Source organism: Aulostomus chinensis, chromosome 16 (genome assembly GCF_037954235.1).
Source record: "Aulostomus chinensis isolate RoL2024-O1b breed Wild chromosome 16, RoL_Achi_v1.0, whole genome shotgun sequence".
Classification (NCBI taxonomy): Eukaryota; Metazoa; Chordata; class Actinopteri; order Syngnathiformes; family Aulostomidae; genus Aulostomus; species Aulostomus chinensis.
Genome location: NC_141335.1, coordinates 3690510 through 3715252, shown reverse-complemented (window position 1 = coordinate 3715252; position 24743 = coordinate 3690510). Strand labels below are relative to the sequence as shown.

The 24743-nt window shown below is 43.9% G+C and overlaps 1 protein-coding gene across 2 annotated transcripts in view; it reads left to right on the top strand.

The window, feature by feature from the left end:
* LOC147247174 (bone morphogenetic protein receptor type-1A-like) overlaps positions 1 to 22171 on the top strand; it is a 44351-nt gene extending 22180 nt beyond the window's left edge. Inside the window, exons 3-13 of one of the 2 annotated variants that reach the window (XM_086181212.1) lie at positions 5623 to 5906; positions 15344 to 15506; positions 15881 to 15983; positions 16811 to 16910; positions 17013 to 17097; positions 17429 to 17564; positions 18805 to 18997; positions 19512 to 19809; positions 20084 to 20259; positions 20803 to 20933; positions 21360 to 22171. In XM_086181212.1, coding sequence (XP_086037338.1) covers positions 5840 to 5906; positions 15344 to 15506; positions 15881 to 15983; positions 16811 to 16910; positions 17013 to 17097; positions 17429 to 17564; positions 18805 to 18997; positions 19512 to 19809; positions 20084 to 20259; positions 20803 to 20933; positions 21360 to 21485 — 1578 coding nt within the window. In that variant the 5' untranslated portion in view covers positions 5623 to 5839 and the 3' untranslated portion in view covers positions 21486 to 22171. Of the gene's footprint in view, positions 1 to 5622; positions 5907 to 15343; positions 15507 to 15880; positions 15984 to 16810; positions 16911 to 17009; positions 17098 to 17428; positions 17565 to 18804; positions 18998 to 19511; positions 19810 to 20083; positions 20260 to 20802; positions 20934 to 21359 lie in introns of both variants that reach the window. The other variant, XM_086181211.1, reaches the window with a different exon arrangement.
* The last annotated feature ends 2572 nt before the right edge of the window (positions 22172 to 24743 follow it).

The window sequence follows — 24743 nt, the reverse complement described above, 5'->3', positions numbered from 1 at the left end:
TATATATATATATATATATATATATATATATATAATCATAATATAAAATATGAGAATGCTTTGTTCAGGGAAAATTACCGTATTAAAGTTTTTAGAATGTGATATTTCATTCAAAAGCAGCCACAAAACCCAGTGACATCTGGCTTTTGTTTTCAGGGGGTAAAGGTACATTCATGCATTCCTGGGAGTCGAGTGTATTTATTGGTTTCAACTCATATCAGTAGCAACAGAAACATGACACCATAGTGAACCCACTACTTTAAAAATATTCCTACGATGTGTGAAACCTGCAACCATCTTTAATTTTGAGTTGTGTTTCTTGATGAAGTGTCCGTGTTCCTCAGCAATGCAATTTTTGATAGATTTCAACACATAATGCAGTTTTTCTCTTAAATTACTGTCAATTGAAGATTTTGGGGGTTTGAGTTATAGTGTGAACCTGTCACTTCAACCTCTGGGAAACCAGTTGGAACTTGGAACTATTTTCATGGATTTTTGTTGCCCAGACTTTTCATGAATAATCAGAACTCATTGATTTTTTCGGCCCAGATATCTTCCAGGTTCTCAATCCGTCTTATCATCTTTGCTGTGCTCCGTCTCAGCCTAACCCGTTAATCTTGGGCACCGATGCCAATCTCCCTCATTACTGCATTTATTTGTAGAGCTCAAGAGCTGTCGGTCTCCACTGGTCGTCCACTCGGGCCTTCTGGGCCGTTTATTTAGTCTGCCGCTGTTCTTCCAGAGCAGGAAGCAGAGACACATTAAAGCCTGATTATTGATGTCTGGCCCTTCATGCTGTAGTGGTAGAGGAAAAGGGGCAGTATTAGGGATGGATTATTAATGTGTGTAGCAAGAGCCAGTGTCATTTTACAGCTCATTAACAGTTCTTTCTTTGAAATTGTAAATTAGACTTGCTTTACAGCTGCAGAGGTTCTCTAGCAAATTTGTATTCTTTTATAAAAGAAACATATTTTAGACTTTTTAAAACATATTGTACACTTAGTCATGACCAACCCTGAGACTCCAGTTCAGATTATTGTTTTCCTTCTGTGGTGTCTCTGGGAATCCAGTAAAAGTTCATTCTTGATTTTGAAAATAGCAGCGTGCCTGAGAAAAACAAATGTAAAGAGTTTTGTTTTTTGTTTTTTTAGATCAAATTATTTGCCTGTATCCAAACAAGTTAAGTATTGAAAAATAATTGGAAGAATGTAACCTGTAATCCTTAAATCTTAAGTGCACTGCACAAAATTAAACTGTCCAACACAAATCCCTGAGCTGTAGTCAGAAAGGAGACGAATCTTCGCAGCATAACTCGATGTGTTTCCTGTGTTAAAGTCTTCATACAGACTGCTGTAGCAGCCACTAGCCATAGCGGTGTAATATCATTGTACCTAATCGTTTTTATTGCCGGCTACCTCTCCAGCCAAATGAAAAGTTATTATACCCAGAAGCAGAAAGCATCCATAAAGGGCATTATAGAGCTCTGTTTCTCCCACAAGTCTTACCCACCGCTAGGGTTTCTGTCCCACTAAATTTCCCAGCATTCCTGGAGTGGTGTGACCTCAAATTTCTTCCCCTGAGGGGGCTAGCCATGGCTCACTGGTTCCCCATAAGGGCAGTCTATTTTGTACAGGTGGGACTAGCAAACAATACCTGCTTTCATTACCGTCACGGTGACTGATACTCCTCCAAGACGTCCAGCTACGCTGCATTAACTGCTGCTCATGAAAGTAGATGACCAGACCAGGAGGAAAACAAGACCAGCAGACTTACGCCTGACGCTGAAACAAGGACACCGAGATCGGACTGGCATTAGGGAAAGTCTGGACAGGAGCTTTAAATCAAGTTATAAAACACATTTTGTCACCTGTCATCTACTTGTCTTCATTCGCTGTGAAACCGATATGCTAGATTATTGATTAAGTGATTTGTCAATTGACTTCTGTGCGGCTGTCCCAGCTTTCTGTATCAAGAAGAAGGCATGACTACTGGAAAACATTCAAACAGAGTCCTGTTGGGTCGTGTGATGAGCCACTACATGGACTGCTGTAAATTTAGCAGTGAAGATCTATAGAACATGAATCCATCCATTTTCTACCACTTATCCTCTTAAGGGTTGCAGGGGGGTGGAGCCTATCCCAGCTGCTTTCGGGCGAGAGGCGAGTTCACCCTGGACGGGTCGCCAGTTGTGTTGTCATGTGTCATGTGTTGTCGCCAGGGCCAACGCTTATAGACAGACAACCATTGGCTCTCCCAGCCACACCTACGGTCAATTTAGTCTGGATTAACCTGGTCCCCTCTTGATGTCTTTGGACTGTGGGAGGAAGCTGGAGTACCGGAGAGAACCCTCACAGGAACAGGGAGAACATGCAGGGGGAGGGCAGCTCTGGAGGTGTATCATGCAAATGTGACCTAAGTTGTGTTAGAACCAAAGTACTCCATGGTGATGATGATTTACTGCTTGTGGAAACTGTTGTCTGAGCGTGTATCTACTCGGAGCTTTATCACAGGAACTAATGGTAATTGTATCGCAGCTGATCATCTGTCCATGTCGACACGCGACTATCTGGGCAGGGCAGACTGCTGATGGACGGTCAGACTGCAGTTGTCAGTGTGTTTGTGTGAGACAGAGCGAAGCTGGCCAGATCAATAAGCTGCACTCAGCTCAACTCTGAAGTGAGATTTTACCTGTTTTAGATGGTTCAAAAAAAGCAAAATGAAAACAGGAAATCAATTTGTGGCGGTCAGTGTTGATGTTGTGGTGGGCCGACACAAATAAATCAATGTATAGGAAACATTAGGCTGTCAGTGTCCTGTTACTGACAAATGGAAGAGAGCAGACCAAGTGTGATGTTATAACCTGAAACTTTGCGATAATATAAATGATTTATCACCAAATTCTGCCTTTGACTCATTTAGTGAAGTTCATTCCAACTCATTACCACAAGTTCTATATTACTTTTTGGAATTTAGGGTCTGAAGCCTTCATTTACGTGGAACTTTTTCCCTAAGTTTTTGAGTAAAAGGAATGTTTGTAAAGGGGTCCAATTTTACCCGGAGGTTGACAATGTAAGAGACCCCTTCGACCAAAAAAATATGAACAGACAGATTTACAGACATAATGTTCACTCTGTGCTTACACTTTTAGAATTATAATTAATTTCAAGGACAGATAATTATAGTTTTGTATTTCTCTGTAACGCAGTCAAGCTTTCATTCTCTGTCAGCCCTGCACCTCCTCCTGAGTACATACAGTATATATTAGCAATTAAATTAATGTTGTACACGTAGTTGCCTAATGAGTTAAACCGACAACTAATAGTCAGCCTAGAAAAGCTTTGGTCAGGCCAGCCTTAGATAAAGCAATAATTATTGGTAGTCCATCACTCTTGTGTTTTCATGGGGAAAAAGGAGTTTGTTGTTTGACTCAGAAGCAGACAGAAGGATCAGATACAAGTTCAGACACGACTCGAACGAGGAGGAGGAGGAGGAGGAGGAGTGAAAGTTACCTGACACCCTCTGGGTTTGGAGAATCCGTCTCTCGTTAGAGTTCATCCATTTTTTTCTCTTTATTTCTTTAATATCTCGACTTTATCGCTAAGTTGAGTGTTTTTCAGCTCCCTCATGACTTTATTTCAGCAACCAGACTTGACAACACTGATGCCTCATGTCTCGTACGTGTTCTCATCTCACCCAGTGTTTTCAAAGGGAAGTGGATGTGTTGTGTGATTTAGGAAGGGTGTGTGTGAAGGGGGTGAATGGGGGGAGGCAGCTTCCTGTCTTGGATGCTCACAACAGAAGGTCCTCCGTGAACCTGCCTCGTCTTGCCCTGCCTCCCCCTGTCTGAATGTGTCTTTGTGTGCGTTATCTCACCGTGCTGATGTTGCTGTTGTCGCTCGAGTCTCCAAATGAAGCGGAGAGCCGCAAACAGAATTCGTATTTTGTTGAGGCAGCAAAATGAAGATTCTTCCACTTTGTGAACTACGCAGCAACACCAGTGCACAGAATCAAACATGCACCACAATCCTCAACCTGCTCCAAGCTTATCAGTTGATTTTATCTATGCTGGTGTGTGTGTTTTTTTTCTGAAGTTGCTCCTGGCAGGACAGTGAATTCATATGTCAACACTAGTAGAAGGGACAAGATGAGTAACTTATTTGAACACACTGAAATTAACCAAGATGTTTGCCTTTCCTTTGCAATTTATCATTTCCTGTGCGTACTGTCCTTGTCGTCTCAGGGCAGAGACACAGTGTTGAATAGCTTCATGGACAAGTGAGCCCTTTATTGCAAATCAGTGAGGACTTTCACAACAGTTGGTGTACAAATGAGTACATTAATTGAACATCCTCGCAACACCTTGTTTTTAACCACGCTGAAGTACTTCATGCTGTCTGACTGTTCTTGGAAACATATAACATCTCTCCAAGTGAAAAGAAGTTAATTTAGACACTATTTTGATTGGGTTTGAATGCATTTTAGCTGAAAAGTAATTCATTCAAATTGGAGCAGTCAGGGGTGTCAACACAGGAGAGAAAATGTGGCTCAACATTTGCCTTGGCATCACTTGGCAAGTCAGTGTTGTGGCCAATGGCATACATGCCAGATTTCCTCGTAAGGTGAATGCCAGATTTCTCACCAAATATTAAATTATTGCTGCTGCTGCTGCTTTTGCTGCTGCTGCTTTCCTTTCCCCCTAGGTCTGGAAAGGAAATACAAACATGGACAAAAAAGGTTTTATTTTATCTTCAGTCCCTCACTCCTGAACTATTCATCCCTCATAACTGTTATAGTCCTCCTGGTTCACTTGCAATAACACACACATGCACGAGTCACATACACCCACCCGGCCTGTACAGGGCTGTGTGAGTGTCTTTGTTCTTTGCCTCCTTAACCAAGGATGTGTGAAAAGTGGGTCACAGGTCGGGCCTCTTTGTCCCCCCCTGGCAAATGAAAAGTGACAGACACCGGCTGGGCAGCGCCACTAATTCACTCACACACACACACGTTCCCCCCACCCTTCTATCCCTCTCGGCGCCCACTAATTGCGACATGCCGTTATTAGCGCTGCGTAGGGCCAGTGCCTGTAATTGCAGAACATCCTTGGACAAATACTTTGGTAGTTAGTTGGACCGTCAGAGGCCAGTGCCGGGCAGGGAGGGGTCACCGGGTCACAGCACAATGAAGATGAGGGCCAGCCTGAGCCCAACCAAACAACTTTCTGAAACTTATTAAAACAAGTGTTAAAATCCTCTCTGCATTGTCGTCTCCTAATCAGAATCAGTTTATCTGCCAAGTATGAAGACATACAAAGCATGTGTTCCGCACATGCAGTAATTAAAAGTTGTCTTTATTTGCTACCCGTGACGAACCAAAAAAACATAACAAAGATTTACTGGCAGTGTTACTGTTAAAATCAGTCCAGAGCTGTAATAATAATGATAAAGATCTTTTGTGATGTAATGATGTTTCAGACGATCCCATGTTCAACATATAGAATCATACATTTTGAATGGAATAATTCACATGAAATATTTACTTTCTCTTAATTTGGATGTACTAATAATGAAATGTGGAAAAACCCCATATTTACCCACAAGTTTTGTTCTTTTTCTTCGTCAGGACCCAAAGATCCAGTGAGACCGAAGAGGACCTGATATTGTGATATCCCTGGTTTCCTCCCTCCATCCCTCCTCCAACCTAACCATCATTTTCACGGACGCTTCGTCTGGAGCACCACTGACTTTTTATTCAGGACAGAGCGTTTCCTGTACAGTACAGTCTCTCAGGCCAGTCTGGGCCCAGTAAGGGTCCAGTGTCAGCCCAGGCCTGCTGCAGGATGGGAGGTCTACCGTTGTGTTTGGCTGTGATGGCCGCTGCTCTCCTGCTGACCCTCAGAGCTGATGGTAAGACATTTGAAATCAATTTCACTGCTTTCCCCTGAAAATCTTTTGAATTTTGATTTGAGGATCGGCGGCACTGTCGCCTCACAGCAAGAAGGTTCAGGGTTCTAGCCCCGGCTGGAGCACAGGGACTTTCTGTGTGGAGTCTCCATGTTCTCCCTGTTCCTGCTGGGTTCTCTCTGGTACTCCAGCTTCCTCCACAGTCCAAAGACATCAAGAGGGACCAGGTTAATCCAGACTCTAAATTGACCGTAGGTGTGGCTGGGAGAGCCAGTGGTTGTCTGTCTCTATGTGTTGGTCCTGCCATGGACTGGTGACCTGTCCAGGGTGAACCCCGCCTCTCGTTTGAAAGCTGCTGGGATAGGCTCCACCCCACGATCCTTAACAGGATAAGAGGTAGAAAATGGATGGATTTGAAGATCCTCAGCACAACCGTCCACCTTCACAAAACCTGGGTGCAGTTTCAATTTGTGATGTCCACAGGGCAGCAGCGCAAGACAAAACCTGGGGGAAAAAAATGATGTAGGAGACAAATACGAGACTCTGAACATTTGGAATTCAGAGAATTCTCATGCTCTAGTTTGGCCTTTGTGAAGAACCTTTTTTACCATTTTCATTTAATAGAGGCTGAGATGAACCAGGCTGGCTACTAGGGCTTGCTGTGCTAACACTAGCTAGCTGACATACTGAGGTGCTGCGGTGTGATTGTCTGTCAGTGGTCGTACAGAAATATTTGCAGACGTGCAGGTTGTGCAAACGGTGTCACAGTCCATTGGCATTATGTTTGAACTGTAAACACCAAGCAGGTAAAACTTAAACACCAGTTTGAGACGTAAGAAAATATCCTGCAAATTAAATCCACACATTTGTGAAACCTCACACACGTGATATCACGCCTGATAAAAGTCTTAAAGGCAAATGTGCCCTGTGTGCAGGATTTTTGTTTCCCTCAGTCGAAGGAAATCGGAACGTGAATGAAAACACAAACGCATGCAGAGAATCTAAATACACAGACATATATCGTATTTGGGGTAAATTAATAAAATTAAGGTGCATTTATAATAATTTAACTATCCTGCTTTTAAGATGCCTTTTTATATTGTCATTTGTTAAATTTTTATAAATCAAAGATATTTTTTTAAGGTTATTATACTGTATTCTAGCACAATTTAAATAATAAATTACAGCACTCACCGCAGATCTCTAAACATCTCTCCTCATTGCCCGGGTTTTGTTGTTCTGTTACAAAATTCCTTCTTACATTGTCGCAACGAGGATCTAACTGCCAAGTTACTTATTAACCCATTAGTTTGTATTCAGTCAGATAAACTCCATCTACAGACCAACATTAGCATAAAGACTCACTCTGCCCCTCCTTTGTAATCAGGGCCTCCCCTCCCTGTACACACAAACCTCTATCAGAAGCCTTTTGTTGCTGCGGTGATTAAGTGCCAATTGGCTGATAATGGAAAGACATTAACATGTGATTTTCATTCAAAGTAGTACTCTGGTTCTGAAAAATACCTCTCCTCCCCCCACCCCTGGCTTTAGTAAATAGGTTCACTGCAGCGTCTGGTGAAATAAAACCCTGTCGCACCAAACTTGGCTCCATTTTCCCTGAATCCGCTCAGCTGTGAGATGATGATGATGATGGTTTTGCTTCGAAGCTGCTCTGTTGACGATAGAGAGGAGCATCAGACTGCCAGCACTCGTATAAAAGAGATTTTTCTCTGTTCGTTCTTTGTTTTCGGTTCTCTTTGTCTTTGGCTGCTTGATAAATGTCAGAACCTGATACTCTGTCCACCAGAGTTGCTTTTCTTTGCCAGACTTTGTCTCTGACAGTTGCTCTTTGGGGCTACAGTGCAGCCATTTAGAATTGCCTTTCTTGCTCAATATTGGAACACTGTCAATAACTTTGATCCCTATCAATCATTGAAAACCCATTATAAAAGAGGATGCCTTACTAGGTAGTAAAAGTTTTCACAGTGTGTGTGTTTGTATGTTTGCGTGTGTGCCCTGCTGAGAAGCTGTGGATGGTCTCTGAGAGCGGTTGTGTTCGCAGACCTGTGACTTGGCAAAAGCTGCAGTGGAAGCCGAGTCCTGCACACGTGCTGAATTTTCGGCAACTCTTGCCTCAGCTTGACAGAGCTTTTTAGCGAGTTTTTGCTCCTTCTTTAGCTGTGCAGCCTACTTTCTGGTTGATTCTCACACTTCTTGTTGTTGTTTTTTTTGGGGGGGGGCCTCGGCAGGCAGCTGTTTTCACAGAAATACTCTTAAAAGCCTCTTTGCTCTGCTACTGCTACCACTACTACTCTGCTACAAATCACAAACCGAGTTTGCAACCAGCTGGTGATCATAGTGAAGTATTTTGTAGCTAAAAAGCCAGATAACCTTTCAAGAGATGTTAAGCAACAAAAAGGAGCCAACAGATTAAATATTGGACTTAAAGTCACTCCAAATGACTGCTGGATGTGAAGCACCTGCTTGCTATCATACTCAGCTTCTCCTTTCTTCTACCAAACAACAACAAGGACTGATTTTTATTTTGCCTTCTAGTTTTTTGTCATGTGAGTGGAACGTGAGCTTGGAGGGTTCTTTTTACAGGTTGTACTTATTTTAAAGCTCAAGTTGTTGATGTAAAATTCCTACTTTTAGTAAACAAAGGGCTCAAACAAGGAGATAATGGCGTTTTGTTTTTTGTTTTTTTTTCACATTTTGCCTGGCTAGCAGGATGTGGTGTGAGTGATAAAACCGCCACTGAACATAAGAAAGACCTTCTGACCCTCATATCACCGACCTTCCAACACACACAGAGGGAGCTGATAAGAGCAGGGCGGTGCTCAGCCAAGTGTTACTGACCGTGATTGACTCTGGCTGATATCAGTGCACACAAGTCATCTGGGGAGGAAAGGGAGAGACTTTCTGTCCTCTTATCAAGTTATTTTTCCACTTGTTAATTTGCATCTTCACCTCCATCTGTTGATCTAAGCTACACTTCTGTCACGTATTTATTTAAAGGAAGGGGGGGGGTGGGAGCTCTAATATTTAAACCCCAGTAGTTTTAATGAACTTAAATTTTTTTTCAAGAGCCCTTTGAATGCGATGTCGGATGTTTTAGTAGTCGGAGAAAACGGCTGCCAAAAGATTAAATTAAAACTCACTGAACTTGTGAAGTGAGGATAGTGTAGCAGCCTCGTAATGTCGCGTCAGCGTTTAAAAAAAACCCCAAAAAAACAGTACTGGTGGTCCATGTTACTCTTAATCAGTTGTTTTCCATATTAGATATAAATTAGTTTCTAAAATGAACTTGTTTTTTTGTAACCGTTAGTTTTAACACCATGAAACCCAACTGATGGCTTCAACCCTGGACACATCTAGTTTAAATGTTTGATATGCTCTTTCTCACCCTCACTTTCAGTCATAGCCGGAAGAAACCATTGCAGATGATAAAGATACAGACGAGCTCTGAATAAAAAAAAATTAAAAAAAATCTTGTCAGATTTGGATGAGAAATGTGAGTAAAACCCAAGATGCTTCAGTGTTCAAGCACCAGAGCATAAATATGAGGTTTCTATTATCTGCAGCTCCATCAGCCCTCAGAAACTCTCCCCTGTCCAGCGCTGCAGGAAACTGTTGAGCTGATTGTTGCCGCTCTCACTTCCCCTTATGTGCATGAACCATTTCCTGTATGACACTGTACAAGCTGCTGCTGGTGCGAAATACTCCAAACAGTCATTGTTCTCCGGAAATATCCATCAGTCCCTCTGGAGACATATTTGCCCTTTGAAACAGTGCTAATTTGTCACAGCCGGTGAAGGCAGGAGTGAGTCTGAGCAGAACCCTGGTTTCACGCTGCAACTGTATGCGTCACACACCAAGTCTTTATTTTTAGAGAAGGGATGGGGATTTTTATTGATGTTGATGTGATTTTTGAGACCTCGCTAACGATCGAGTCGGTTGTTTTCTGTTGAAAAATGAGCGTGTTTGCCTTGTCGGGTGACTTACAGGGTCAGTTGTCTGTGGAATCACTTCAGTTCTGTTCATTAATTCCCAGTACTTGATAGTGCTGAGGAAATGCACACATAATACTCTGTCTTTTTGTTTTTGTTTTTTTTTTGTAACGAACAAAGCCAGAGCTGGAAATGGGAAGTTGGATACTTCAAAGGTCTCCATTTAGAAAAGTTGCAACATTGCTGGCCTCAGCCCCACTGTAATGTCACACACTATTTACACATCATTGTTTGTTTAACCGTGTGTGGTGTACCAGAAGGGTGGGGTCTATCACCTCAGAGTTGGTCTGGTACGGTTCCAAAGCGGAGGTGCAGATAACAATGACTTTCAGAAAGTGTTCCACCCTGAGCTCCATCAGACACACTTCATGTCTTCTTCTGTGCTGGAACAGCAGCTGCCTGGACATGGCAGGAGGCAAAACAAGCGCTCTCTCGCTTGATTTTAACAGCAGCTCAGCCACATTCCTTCCTCCTGAAGAGAGGAGGAGGAGGAGGAGGGAACAACTGCACAGATGGTGTGATTTATAGATGTTTTTACTTTTCTTTCAAGGTTACTCGTTATAGTACCTTCTCCAGTTGCAGTTGTGTGTTGTTTCTCCCAATCTTCACGCAGCCTTTTTTGTATAATTTAATTTCTCCTTGCTGCATTGTGGCTTGATTATATCTTCAATACGCTGCATATTTGTGGTCAGTGACTCATTGTCGACAAACCCACAGTTGTAAAGTTTCCTTGCATGAGAGCAGGGCAGCTAAATTGATTTCTGCAGACCACACCGGCTGCTTCAGACCCAAACTCCACTTTCCCTGTTTCACAGCAGCGACTGGGACATGGCAAGAGGTGAAACGAGCACTCATCAGCCTGTTTTTACCAGCAGCTCACCCACATTCCTTCCTGCTAATCTAATTCATTTAAGTTCATATTTTTTTGCTTGTATAGCTGTTTCCTTATATAGTGGCCATCTTCTTGTTTTACCTCAACCACAGAGTGGTATTTTCAAAGTTGTTTTTTTTTTTATTAAAAGCAGGCCTTTATTTCTAGCACTCTCTGAAAATTATATTTGGTCCTGTTTTAGTAGGAGGCCTCCTTGTTTCCTGATCTCTTTGGTTTGTCTAAAACACTTCCTGTATCCATTTAAAATTAGGAGCCCTCTAGTGTTTCATTTCTGTATATAACTTTTTGTGAAACATTTGCAGGAACTTGGGAAATATGGCGATAGTACAGTTTCATGGCAGTACTCTTGTGTTGCTACATAATACAGTTTGACTGCGATATTAACACACACACACACACACACACTCCTAGTGAGTGAAATCTGGAGCTGTGTTGACGCTGTGTTGTGACCAGACAAACACGCGACAGACATACATGTTTTAAGCCTTGGCCAGTTTTTCAAACAGCCTTTATTTGTTGTCATGCCAACCCTGCCTGTGGCCATAATTAGAAACAAAGCTTTTATTTGACTAGCAGCTTTGAAGGAAATAGGGTACTTAATTTCCTTTCATATGTTCTTACTCTAATTATTAATATCTCCATGATCTATCTGGTTATCGCTGTAATTTGTAACATTTGATTCGCCTTTGCCTCCAGCCTGGTTATCACTGGAGCTGTTATTAGCCATTGTTGACCAGCTTGAAGTCAACAGTTCTCTGCATGGCAGGGAAGTTAACTTTCTGCCACTCTGGCTGTTTGGTGCTCAAAGTCCCAACTTTTTCTCTGGCTAGTCAGATGTCGACACTGGAGAAGACGGCCGCTGAAGGCTGGTTGGCTGCAGATCAGACGCTTTTATCAGACAGCTGCTGCTAGATGTAAATAAACAGTTGGTCTGCAGCAGCCCTGTGACTTTAAGAGTCTGATTACCCAGCGTCCTCTCTGCCAGACCTCAGTCTCCACTCTGACTGACAATTAAGCGCACATGTGGACGGAGATGCACACAGAAACTGAGCCGCCATTTCAACACACCCACCATTCCTTTACTTCTCTTTCCTCCTGGCTGCAATCAGCAGTCACAGCTCCCAGTCAGTCAGAGGCGGAGGAGCGCTTGAAGTGTGTTTTTTGGGGGAGGGGGTTCTTTTTTTTTTCTCCCTCAGATGAAAGCTGTACAGATTTTAAACTTCCCCTCCCTCAAAAACAGGTTTTGCTCAATTGAGCTTCACTGTGCTGAACTATGTTTTGTTTTCACATTCTTCTGCTGATGTTAGTTGTTTTCACACACCAACTTCAGGGGAAATATGCATCTTTTCATCATTTTTAGTGCCTTACACGCAGATGGATTCCCTTCTCTCCTGTCCTTTTTTGCACCACAAAGTTCTAGACCCCATCAGACGACTGAACGCAGGTTCGCTTAGCTGTAATGAGCACTAGCAGGGGGACAGAGCAGAAAACTGACTCAGATATCATCAAACACTCATTTCTCCAAAACTAGGGTTGTGTTTAACATTCGCTCTGGGAAAAAAACTGTTAACTTACACAGTGTTTGTCATTTAGAGTTACAAACTTACCCACGACTACTCTCCTCACTGGGTGAGGTGATTTGATGCGGGACCTCAAAAGCCCCACCGTAACTTCAGGCATCTGGATCATGGTTGACTTTCAAGAGAGGATTAGGAGGATTACCTCTGGCCAAACGCAGGACATCAGGAGCAAGGAGTTACAAATAAACATCAGGCTTTGTTTCATGCCTGTAAGACTAAATAGAAAATAGCTCAATAAATTCCCGGGCTGTGTAAGAACACATTGTTTGTGTCATACTTTCCCAACTGAGACCCATTGATCTGAAGTTCATCACTGTGGCTGTTCTGTAAAAGCTTAAATAATAGATAAATATAGCCGTTTCTAATCAAACCGTATCAAATTTAGGCTTAAAGTTACTTCTGGTTGGTTGAATAGATGTAGTTAAGTCAGTACTTGCTCATTTCTGCTCGACTTTACAGTGAAGTAGGAGACATCTTGTGGCCAGCAGTTTCATGAATCTTCACTTGGAAGACTTCTGTAGCAGAGAGAGACCGGGGGGAGGTCGTAGACAGACTGTTGCTATAGAGACCAGGCAGCTCCAAGTGTAGGTGTGCAGGTAGTGCATGTCCAGACATGACAACATGTCTACACACCTTAGAGTGTTAATGCTCCGAGCTGAGAGGAAAGCAAGGAGGAGCGATGGTATGAGATAGTGTTTAAAGGTCGGTGTAAATTGAAGCGCAGGAGGAGAACCTCGGGCGAACAATTGAAGCCCAGTCCGGCATGAAGGGTTGAGAAAGGAGAGAAAAACTACAGATTAGAGAAGGAATGGAGATAAGCAGAAAACGACAGCAGAGTTGGACTGATAAGAGGAATGGAGGGATTAAGACTTCTCCTCCCTGTCTGGCCCCGCTATACGTTCTGAGTGGGGGAAACATTCTTCAGGCGCTGTTGGGTTCTTTTTTATTAAAAGAAATCTCTGTTTCCTGGTGAAAGCTTGACCTCACAGGGAGGGACCGGCAGAACTGTGCAGTGATACTTTTGTATTGTAAACTGTTTTCTTGTCTGTAACAACATCTACTGCACGTCTGTCCCTCCTGGTGAGGGATCCTCCTCTGGTGCTCACCCTGAGGTTTCTCAGATTTTTCCCTGTATTAAAGGGTTTTCTATGGAGTTTCTCCTCAGTCGATGTGAGGCTCTGAGGGCAGAGGATGTTGTTATGATGCCATGTGAAGCCCTTTGAGACAAACTGTTGGTGAAAACGGGCTCTACAAAATAAAATTGCCTTGCCTTGCCTTGATAGAACCCATTATGTTCCGTCTGTGTTGGATAATCAAGGTGTCTCATTGCTTCCACTTAAGAAATATTTACTGGGAAAAGTGGGATATTCATAATCCTGTTGAGCTATTTTCTGGTCTGGTGGTTCCTCGGAGGTCTTGTGCAGTTCCTTGTGTTGTCAGCTTTTATTCAGGGTAACGCCACACTAAACATCTAATTTAAAAAAAAAAAAAATCACAATATGGCCTACTGGGGTTTTCAAACTGCCAGAAGTTAAGTTAAACGTGTGAAAACACCATTTTGAATTTAATATTGTGGTGATGCAGAGATGTCCTACCGACATTTATTATTCCACAGACTTAAGGAAACAAAAATAGATATTAGGTTTTGTTTGTTTTTTCAAACTCATGCAGCCTTCTTTTTTTATATTTGACCTCAGATTCCTCTGGTATTTTACAAAAAAATTAAAAGCAATATATGTTCACATTTGTTTCCAATCACTCCTTGTCCAGGAAAGAGTCGAGGAGCCACGGTTTACCTCCATGGAGATGGTGTTTCTTTCCACGAGCTCTCTGTCACCCGTCGTGGCCAAAGCAAGCATATTTCTGCTGGCTAGTCGCTGAAGTCCAGCTACATAGATGTGTGTTTCTGGATGACCACTTTGATTTTGTTCTGTTTTATAACAATTAACCAAACAATAATGATGTCAAAATGAAATGTCTCAGTTTGTTTGACAGATGTGTCTGCTAGATGACAAGCACGTAACTTTTAAAGTGCTTGGTGAAGTTTCGTTCAGATCAGCTGCGATAAGTTCGACCCCCATCTCGTAAATGTCATCATCTGGGTTGAACTTTTACCTCTCGCAGGAATACGCACATCGCTGTAGACTTTGTATGTAGTCAGTTCATGTTCTAGAGTTGCTGCAGCTGACTGGGGTTGTATCTGAGGATACTAATGAGTATAAATGTTCTACTTTCAAGTTTGTTTTATAAAAAAAAGAATAAACTGGCCCACAAGATGAAACTGATAAGCTCTGAGAAAACAATTACAGTCAGGCATGTTATCAGTTTGACTCAAGACCGTTTAATGGGCTGGAAACCCATGGCATGGTGTGACCTCTGACCTCTGTGGTTGTTTAGAATGTTGATGATGGAGAATTGATTCTCTGAAACACTCCCTGTCTCCAAAAAAATGTCTCAAATGTAAAGGTTATGACAGGAACCAGACGCACATGCAGTTGTTAGTGGATTGGACCCTGGTCAGTATAAATAGCCTGTGGTCCTTATATGGAGCTTTGTCACATGTCCTCCTCCTCCTTCTCTTCCTCCTCCTCCTCCTCCTCGCTGCCTCCACACAGACTGTTGTCTTGCTGATAGAGGAAGAATGTTTCACCTCCAGCTGGAATCCCTGATAAATCTGACATGGAGTCCAAGCACTCTCTCCTGGGGTCCTGGAAAATTCTTAACTCAGCAGAGCCTTCACAAAGATGGACGATGCTCTGCCATCTGTTAGAGATAAAGGCCTGAAAGTCTCCGCTGACATCTGAGGAAAAAGACACTGCTCCTAATCATTATAGTTAAGACTTTTCCAGCAGCTACAACCATGCATGCATCATTCTTAGTATTCTTAGTCTTTTCTGTTCCCCTATGAATCATAAATTCAGTGTGGTCTGCAGGTTCTCACTCTGTTTCGTGGTTCAGCTGCAGGTCAGAATCCGGATCATGTCCTGCAGGGGACGGGAGTGAAGCCGGATGCACGGCGGCCCAACGAGGACTCGACCATCGCACCCGAGGATGCTGCCCGTTTCCTCAGCTGCTACTGTTCTGGACACTGCCCTGAAGACGCCACTAACAACACCTGCCAGTGAGTAGAGACAGTTGAGTAGAAGACAGCCGAGTCTCTGGTAGAAATGTTGCAGCAGGCAGCTGTTAGTGGAGCCCTGCTCAGCACCACACCTCAAACAGTTAGTGACTAGCTGGTGATTATAGTGAAGCATTTAGCAGCTAAGAGCCGGATATTTCCCTCAGGACTTGGTAGAGACCACAAACAGAGCTGCTATTGGACTGACGTTCACCAGGCAGACAGAAAGACAGCATGAATTATTGCTGCGTGAATGCTGCAGGTGTTGCTCACATAATCAACCTATCAGCTTGAAAGCCGTTGGTATGCCAGTGTTGTGTTCACTGTTTGCTCTTGCTGGAAACAAGTGGACAAATAATAATAAATGTTCTCCTCAGGACTAACGGTCAGTGTTTCGCCATCATCGAGGAGGATGAGCACGGCGAGGCCATCCTCACCTCCGGCTGCATGAAGTACGAAGGGTCACACTTCCAGTGCAAGGTACACACACGCGCGCACACAGTTTGACAGTTGACCTAATTAGTGTATTCAGCTTGGGTGACACGCATCTACAGATAGCAGCATCTCCTTGTTTCACAGAGAAAGAACATGTGTTCATACAAATGAACGATGTCAGTGCACCGTGCACAATTTTTTTTGAGAACGAGCCTCGTGAGCGCAGACCTCGGCTGTTGTGACTGAAACGCTTCTAGTGTGGCTAATTATTGGAATCTTTTTCACCAAGTTTTGAATTTGAGCGAATAAAAATAGCAACTGAAGTAGAAAGGGTGAGTGAGTGGCGCCCCGTTCCTCCCTCAGCTGGACAGTATAATTTTGATGGTATACTAAAATGTGATTTTATTGTACGATAATTAAAGTTTAGAGGCTCTAGGCAACTTGCAGGGAGAACTGTCAAAGAAAAGCCTAAATATTTGGATGGAATAATGACTAAAGTTTATGATTTAATACCTGACGGGCAATTTAAGCGTTTGGGTCTACACGTCTCTTCCCTACATTTCTCCAACTTAACTCTACCTTAATTTTCTGTGCTTCCATCACTAATAGCCAGTATTTTGGCTGCAACTGCATTATTTCATTGTTCACTGTGGAAGGGAAAGTTTTGTGAGTTTGAAGCATTCGTTCACTCTGCATTCTATCTTCACTTACGCCCAAGTGGTAAAATCTCTGGAACTCTCACAAGTGTTCCTTTATTTTGATGCCAGTATTATTCCTGTTGACCTTGTGGTTGCAGAGATATCATTCTTTTTGTCAAGGTGTGTAATTTTGGTGGCCTGATGGATCAGATGTGTGATCGATATGATTGACAGGACTCTCCCAAAGCTCAGACCAGGAGGACCATCGAATGCTGCAACACTGACTTCTGCAACAGAGACCTGCAGCCGACCCTCCCTCCTCAGCCTCCCACCGGTAACTCCTCCACTGATTCTCGTGTTCATCAGGTCGAGCTCGACCTTCATTAACCTCACTGTCTTTCCCTTTTGCTTCTCCCCTCCTGGATGTTTCCAGAAGGCAGCCCCCACTGGCTCGCCTTCCTCATCTCCATGACTGTCTGCTGCTGCACTCTGATCTGTGTGACTGTGGTTTGTTACTACAGGTAGGACGTCACATGGGCGCGCACCCGCTTCACCTGGCAGCACCAAAATCTCAGTCATTCAGTCAGGAACTTACAGACATCACATGTAATTTGTCAGTCAGCGGTAGAGTAAAATCACTCAATGTAGACGAGTTAGGATCATCTTTCTCTTCACTCTTCAACACATCTGAGGCACAGAAACCTTCCTGGATTCAGAAGAGTCCTGCAGCTAAATAACTCAGCTGCCGTTCAACAGCATATAGATACATCTTTGTGTGTGTGTGTGTGTGTGTGTGTGTGTGTGTGTGTGTGTGTGTGTGTGTGTGTGTGTGTGTGTGTGTGTGTGAGACAGGTATAAGTGGCAGAGTGAGCGTCAGCGGTATCACAGGGATCTGGAGCAGGAAGTCTTCATCCCTGCTGGAGAGTCACTCAAAGACCTCATTCACCAATCACAGAGCTCTGGCAGCGGCTCTGGACTCCCCCTGCTGGTAGGAACACACTGGAACCATTCTAAGTTACTTACTGTAGAAACTGTCTCCTCTGAACTCTGGACAATGTAACAGCTGATTGTCTGTTGGATTTGTTCTCATCTTAATGGAAATGCTCTGGTTTAGTTGAGGAGTGACAGTAAGACATGATGCTAAAGTACGCTGCACTCTCACTGCAGTGTAGTACGCCTGTCAAAGCAACACTCTAACCCTAAAAAGTCTCTCACCCTTCCTTGAATCTCCCTGATTAATTTGACATCAGAGATGAACGATTGACCCCCAAAATCACGTCTCTCTAGTTCAACATTTCTGTTTGCGTCACTGTGTGAGTGACGATGATCTTCTGGATTCTCAAATGTGCGTATCAGACATTATACAGAGTTGGTCTATGAACACTGCCAGACTTGTCAGCTGGTGTCTCTGCGTTTGTCCTCACTCACTCTTCCCCCTGGTAATATCTGGATGGATTCAGGTTTGCAGTGCATGTGTGAAAGCCACCCTAAAACCGAGCGTGGACCATACATGGACTGAAACAGCCCTTCCAGAAACAGATCCCACAAAAAAAAAAGAATTCAGTTATTAACTGCTATGATAGAGTCACACAACTCATGAAAAATGACTAAATAAGCGAGACTGTGAGCAGGATCCTGGTGTCTTGAAAGCTCTGTAGGTCCACAGGAAGTCCATTCGTTCCTCTGGGAAGCTCTGAGATCCCTGGTGTGTTTGCAAAGCTCCTCCTGTTTGTTGACTGGTACTTGCCCAACTTTTGCTGTGGATTTCAGAGACTTCAACACAGTGTGCTAGCAAATACAAGCTAAAAGGCTACAGGTTAGCTAACAGGCTATTGCTAAGGGGCTTATACAAGCTGGAGTTCATCCGCAAGTGCTGCACATGGCTGCCCACTGCTCTTTAGGGAGTGAGTTAAATGTAGAGGACAAATTGTGTGAAGTGTTAAATGACAAATATGATTTCTTCTTCGTGCTCCATCCATACTCCCCACTACTTGGTAGCAAAACTGACAAAATTAGCCTCTCACCAAGCTAATCTGGTGGCGTCTTTATCCTGAGAGCTCCTTACAGATACCACACTGAGAAAGAATTGAGGTTCTAAAACTGATTGTCGTTATTCATGTTTGACTCACGCCCTCTAAGTGAGTCAACAGCTAAAATTGTGCTCAGCCGTAGCTCAGATCTCAGAGAAGTTTGATGATAAAACTGCTGTGTCTCCTTCTCTCTGTCAGGTGCAGCGAACCATCGCCAAGCAGATCCAGATGGTGCGTCAGATCGGTAAAGGTCGCTACGGGGAAGTGTGGCTTGGCCGCTGGAGGGGAGAGAAGGTAGCCGTCAAAGTCTTCTTCACCCGAGAGGAAGCCAGCTGGTTCAGAGAGACGGAGATCTACCAGACCGTCCTGATGAGACACGAAAACATCCTGGGTACCAGATTCCTCCATCAATCCCATATATGATGATGATGATGATGATGATGATCCCGTTTTCTCTAAAACCGCAAGGGATTAAGATTTTGTGACCTGCGCAGAATCATGGGTAAACTAGATGGAAATCTGAGCGATGATGACTGCTGAACTCCAGGATCAATACTATGATTGATTTTTTTATTTGGTTGATTGAAACTAAGATGGCGAGCGCCGCTGCTGGTCAGTCAGCCTGATGAGACGTCCTGCTGCCATTCACTCCAGATGCTAACTCAGTTAGAATAAGGAAGTGTGTAACAGCAGAGGGAGATAAGTTTACTTCCTTTGAGAAACTCTCGGTCTTTTAGACCTTTTTAAGATTCAAGAAAGTGATCGTGGTGGATATGTTTGTCTCTCCTGGAAGCATTTGTTGTGTCCCACTTCAGTTCTTCCAGAGACAGAAATTATGTAAGAAATTTCTAAGGTAGAAGTGAAGCTTCAGCTGCACTGACCTGTCCGCCATCTTCCTCCGGCAGGCTTCATTGCGGCCGACATCAAGGGCACCGGTGCCAACACGCAGCTCTTCCTCATCACCGATTACCACGAGAACGGCTCTCTGTACGACTACCTGAAGCTGACCACGCTGGACACGCAGGCGCTGCTGCGACTGGCGTACTCCACCGCCTGCGGCCTCTGCCACCTGCACACAGAGATCTACGGCACACAGGGCAAACCCGCCATCGCTCACCGCAACCTCAAGAGCAAGAACATCCTGATCAAGAAGAACGGCACCTGCTGCATTGCCGACCTCGGCCTCGCAGTCAAGTTCAACAGGTTTGGAACTTTCCTTTTCCAGTTAACTTGTGTTGCTCTGACTCTGTGCCAGCGGCTGAACTTTCCCTCACAGGAGAGAAGTTTTTAAAATTGAGTGTAAATCTTCACTTGGGCTCCAAGATGAACTGATTAGGTTTTGGAGGTCAAAGGTCAAGGCCACTGTGACAGCACAATCACTTCTCTGGCCTTGTGAATATCATAGCTCTGTAACAGTTCCAGGGATTTCCTCCAAAAAGTGATATCACTGACGGCACTCTTGTTTACGTTGCCGTAGCGACACTAATGAGGTGGACGTCCCCCTGAGCACCCGGGTGGGGACGAGGCGCTACATGGCCCCGGAGGTCCTGGACGAGAGCCTCAACAAGAACCACTTCCAGGCTTACATCATGGCCGACATGTACAGCTACGGCCTCGTCATCTGGGAGATGGCCAGACGCTGCGTCACCGGAGGTATACGCACACACACACACACACACACACACACACACACGCGCGCGCGCACACACAGTTATAGAATGCAGCACGTAAAGCACGTTCAGTATGATTAAGGGCATCAGGGGTACCTCCCGGTTATCTGATATAATGTCAGTTATTCCTGGGACGAGTGAACCCTCAGCTCTGATTGGCCACTGACTGTATCACATGGTTTAACCCTTAGCTGTGATTGGCCCATGAAAACATTCTGAGGGTAAATATTCTTAGAGTGCCAGTCAGCTGTTTCTCATCAAATCAAATCAGAGGAGAGGCCCTCCAGTTTGTTCTCGTGTCATCATCTGGTTCCACCTGCTGGTAGAAACGTGTCACTGCAGCTTTGATGAAGCACTCAGCTCCTCAACACAGTCATTGAATGTCTTTGGACGTCGCTGAAACCCGAAGCCTCAAAAAGCGGAGACATTTGGAGCAGTTTGCTCAACACGAGTGCAGATCACCATGAGAGAGGCAGAGATTTGTCATCTTTGGTGTGTGAGTGAAAGTGTTGGTCGCTCTTCTCAGGGATTGTGGAGGATTACCAGCTGCCTTACTATGAGATGGTGCCCTCTGACCCCTCGTACGAGGACATGCTGGAGGTGGTGTGTGTGAAGGGGCTGCGTCCAACAGTGTCCAACCGCTGGAACAGTGACGAGGTGAGATCAGTGTTGAACCGCCGAATTGAGCGGGAAGCCGGTGAGGTTTGGTGAGGCGGGACAGGAAACCGTGCCTGTTAAAGTCCCTGAGCCGCATGATTTACTAAACCTCCTTCAAGCTGACCTGGAGGTCGACAGCTGGGTTGAAGTGACAAAAGGGAAACACTCGATGTTTTATCAGGGGTCGGCAGAAGGAAATGGAACTTATAAACTGATAGTCGGAGAAAAAAAGACCGATTAATGATTCAATAATTCAGAGTGTGATGAGTAGAATTATTAGTAGAAGCTTTTTGTTGGATCTTAAATTAACAAGTCTTTGTTAAGGGTTTTGAGCTGATTATGGTTCTCTGTGTGTGACTGCGTGTGTGTGTGTGTGTGTGTGCGTGTGTGTGTGTGTGTGTGTGTGTGTTGCTGGTGTTTCCTCAGTGTCTTCGAGCCATGCTGAAGCTGATGTCAGAGTGCTGGGCCCATAATCCCGTCTCCCGCCTCACCATCCTCCGAGTGAAGAAGACGCTCGCCAAAATGGTAGAATCCCAGGACATCAAGATCTGACCGCCCTCCTCCTCCTCCTCCTCCTCCTCCTCCTCCTCCTCCTCCCCCCCGCCACTTCTGACGGATTCACCGAAACTCTTCCTACCAGAATCGGAGCAGCCTGGCTCAGACGAGCCCAGATCTCCTTGGGTCCTTCACCACGGATCAGGCAGAGGAAAGGGAGGAGAAGTTAGGAGACAGAACCATAATAAGGACCCATATCAGGGCTGAACAGAATGTCTCCTCCTTCCTTCCTCCTTCCTTCCTTCCTTCCTTCCTTCCTTCCTTCCCGCCAGCAAGGAACAACGCGGAGTCTTCTTCCTCTCTTCCTGAACCGAGTGGATCTGACTCACCCGGGTTTGACGCTTTCTGTGAAAGCCAAACGAGACACTACATTTCGACGACTTCCTGTCTAGTGGAGAGGAAGGGGGCGGGGCTCGAGATGCTCGTCAATGAACAACGTTTGAAACCTCTATTTTTTTATTTTTATTTTTTTGGACCCGCCTTCCTCCACGTCTGCCTGTTCCAAAAAAAAAAAAGAAGAACTAAAAAATGCCAATAGTTTTGTTTTTTTGTTTCCTCTTCAGGACCGTGTTCTCCTGCCGTACTGAAATATATCTCCACTCTTACAGTAGAGTTAATTATAAAAATAAGGTACTATTATATGTGAATTTTAATGTGTAAATAAATGTTATCATTAGATGCCGTGCCGACTCATACGAAGAGTTTTAAAGACCAGAACACTATGCTGCAGGAAGATGATGGAGACGTCGACCGTCCTGTGTGTCTGTCTGTCTGTCTGTCTGTTTGTGAGGAGACTGTAAACAGTTAAAGAGGCGGAGCTGCTCGGGTGGCAGGAATAATCACTGGACGAGTCGAACCTCAGTGGGCGGAGCAGAAGGGCCGCAACTCCACCTGCCTCCAGGTGACCTCAGGTGTGTGAGACGGAGCTTAGAAGGTGGTTTTACACTTAAACACTGAAAACGGTTCTTGATCCCACGCTCCTGAACTGGTGAACTGTTCGGATCCTCTAGGAGGGAGGACGTCTCACTCCGTCAGAACTACAGAAACGCCGGGTCAGCAGGGTGGAACGTCTTAACTGGCAGGTGATCTTTTCCGTTCTCAAGTGCAGAGCTAACGAGGAACTTTAAATCTGTCCAGCCGAAGCGCTTTGGTTCAGACGTTGACGAACGGTGTTCCAGCTTTTTGAGAGCTAGTTGAGGAACGATGATGTTGTTGGGTGTTTTTTTTTATTAGCTTTTTAAAAGTTTTGTGTAAGTTTAAATCTGAAGCTACTGAAATTGGCCAGTTGCCGCCATGACGTTGGATGCGACATGGTGAGCTCTTCAGCCGAAATTGCCAGTACTTTGCTAATTTTGCTGGCTGTTAATGTGTACAGTTGGCCAGGCTCACGCAGAAAACTAGCGCTTAGCTTCTTGAAGCGTCCTCCATTACAGCTCGACCTTTTGAATCCTCTAAACTGTTCTGCACGTTAGCGTTGTTCCTTGGCTCCTCCTACTGAGGTTTCATTTGTCCGTTTTTATTTTTTTGACTTTGAACCTTTTTTTTTTTTCTTGAAAATGAGATTCACAGCTTCTTCATTTTTCAGCAAATAAACTCGGAAGTTTAGAGCTTCAAAACATTCTCAGTAAGAATATTTGCATGCACGGTGTGGTTAGCATAGCGTAGCACCGAAAGTGGAAACCCTGGGAAACTGCTAGCATAGCATAGCATAGCTCCATCAGCAGAGGGAAACCCTTGCATGGTCCCAAATCGGTCAGAATCGCGTGTTCTGAAAAAAAAGCTACGAGATCATTTGGTTTTCAAACATACTTTTTCATGATAAATGATCAAAACTGTTGCTGTTACAATGGACTCATCATTGCAGCTCCGTTTGTGTAATAATCCTTCAGCCTTCATGACAAAGTCGAAACTGAATCGTGCAGTTGAATCTGCTGCAAAAACTGCTGACAAACCAGAAGTTGCGTTCTTTGACAAAGTTCTGATTGAGTTGCAACTCATGTCCATTAAAGGCAAAGGTCCATTAAAACTTGTGGTTTCTTCTGAAGCCCCGGTTTTTCTAAAAAATAAATAAATAAATAAAAAAGGGGGGGGGTTTAAAATATGAATCTTTGTCATCCGCTGTTTACGGCGCTTTGCTAACAGTCCTCCCGTGTTCCCAGTCTTGTGCTAAGCTATGCTAGCACACTGCAACCCTCTGTGTGAGACCAGAGGTTTTTTTTTTAAAACGTTTGATGTTCCTTTAAATTTGTTTGGCCACAGCAGCAGGACGATGTGTCCATGTCGGCTTGGTGTGTGTGTGTGTGTGCGCGCGCGCGTGTGTGAGTTGGAGAGAGAGAATGAAGCTGACCGTTCATACAGTCGCTATTTAAAAAAAGCAGTAACTTTCATGTTTTTCTCTGTATTGAATATGCAAGAAAGCCCAGTATAGAAATAATCTCTAATATGTAAATCTCTCGTTCGTTGTTGTTGGTTTGTTTTTTTGTTTTTTGTTTTTTTTGTTCTTGTTGTTCTGTCGTTGTTTTGTACAGCATCTGGTTCGGTGCCTTATGAGTTTACCAAGGAAAAAAAAACTGTATACAGTCTGTCCAATGTAACAATTTTTAAGTAAATAACCTTATTTTTAGTACACAAACGGACGGCGTGGCCTCTGCTTCCTCTTCCTCCTGCAGTTTTATTGTGGAGGTGTTAAATCCAGCGGATTGTTCTCTCCTGTCTAGTTGATGAATGATTGAGTGACTAATGATGGGGGCGGGGGGGGGGGGGGCAGGTACAGTCAGAGAATCTCTTGTTAGTGTGGGAGACACATTCTGCTACAGTGATAAAAAAGAAACAAAAAAACGGTGAGAGTTTAAAACTCCATTTTAAAATTTAGTTTAAAAAAAAATCCCTGTTAAATGACAGACGATTATTTCCTTTTTTTTATGTTGGAGGCATTTCATTTCTCCATATTTTGACTGAGCAGTTAAAAATTCGTTTTTGTTTTTTTGGAAAGATGCTTTATTAGGTGATCAGTCTGGACTGAAATAATCAGCAGATTCATTCTCCAGCAGTTGAAAATGATCATTTCATGAGTGGGCATGAAGTAAATCAGCAGAGTCCCTCATCCGAACTGAGCAGAAATCCCTGTTTCAGTTCATCGATTCATTGTTCCGGCTCGTTCTGTTCAGTTGTTTTTACTGTTCCGGCTCACTTTTAGATTTTGGCCAACTTTCCTGTTATTGTGACTTTGCATCCGTTTTTTTTTTTTTTTCCTTT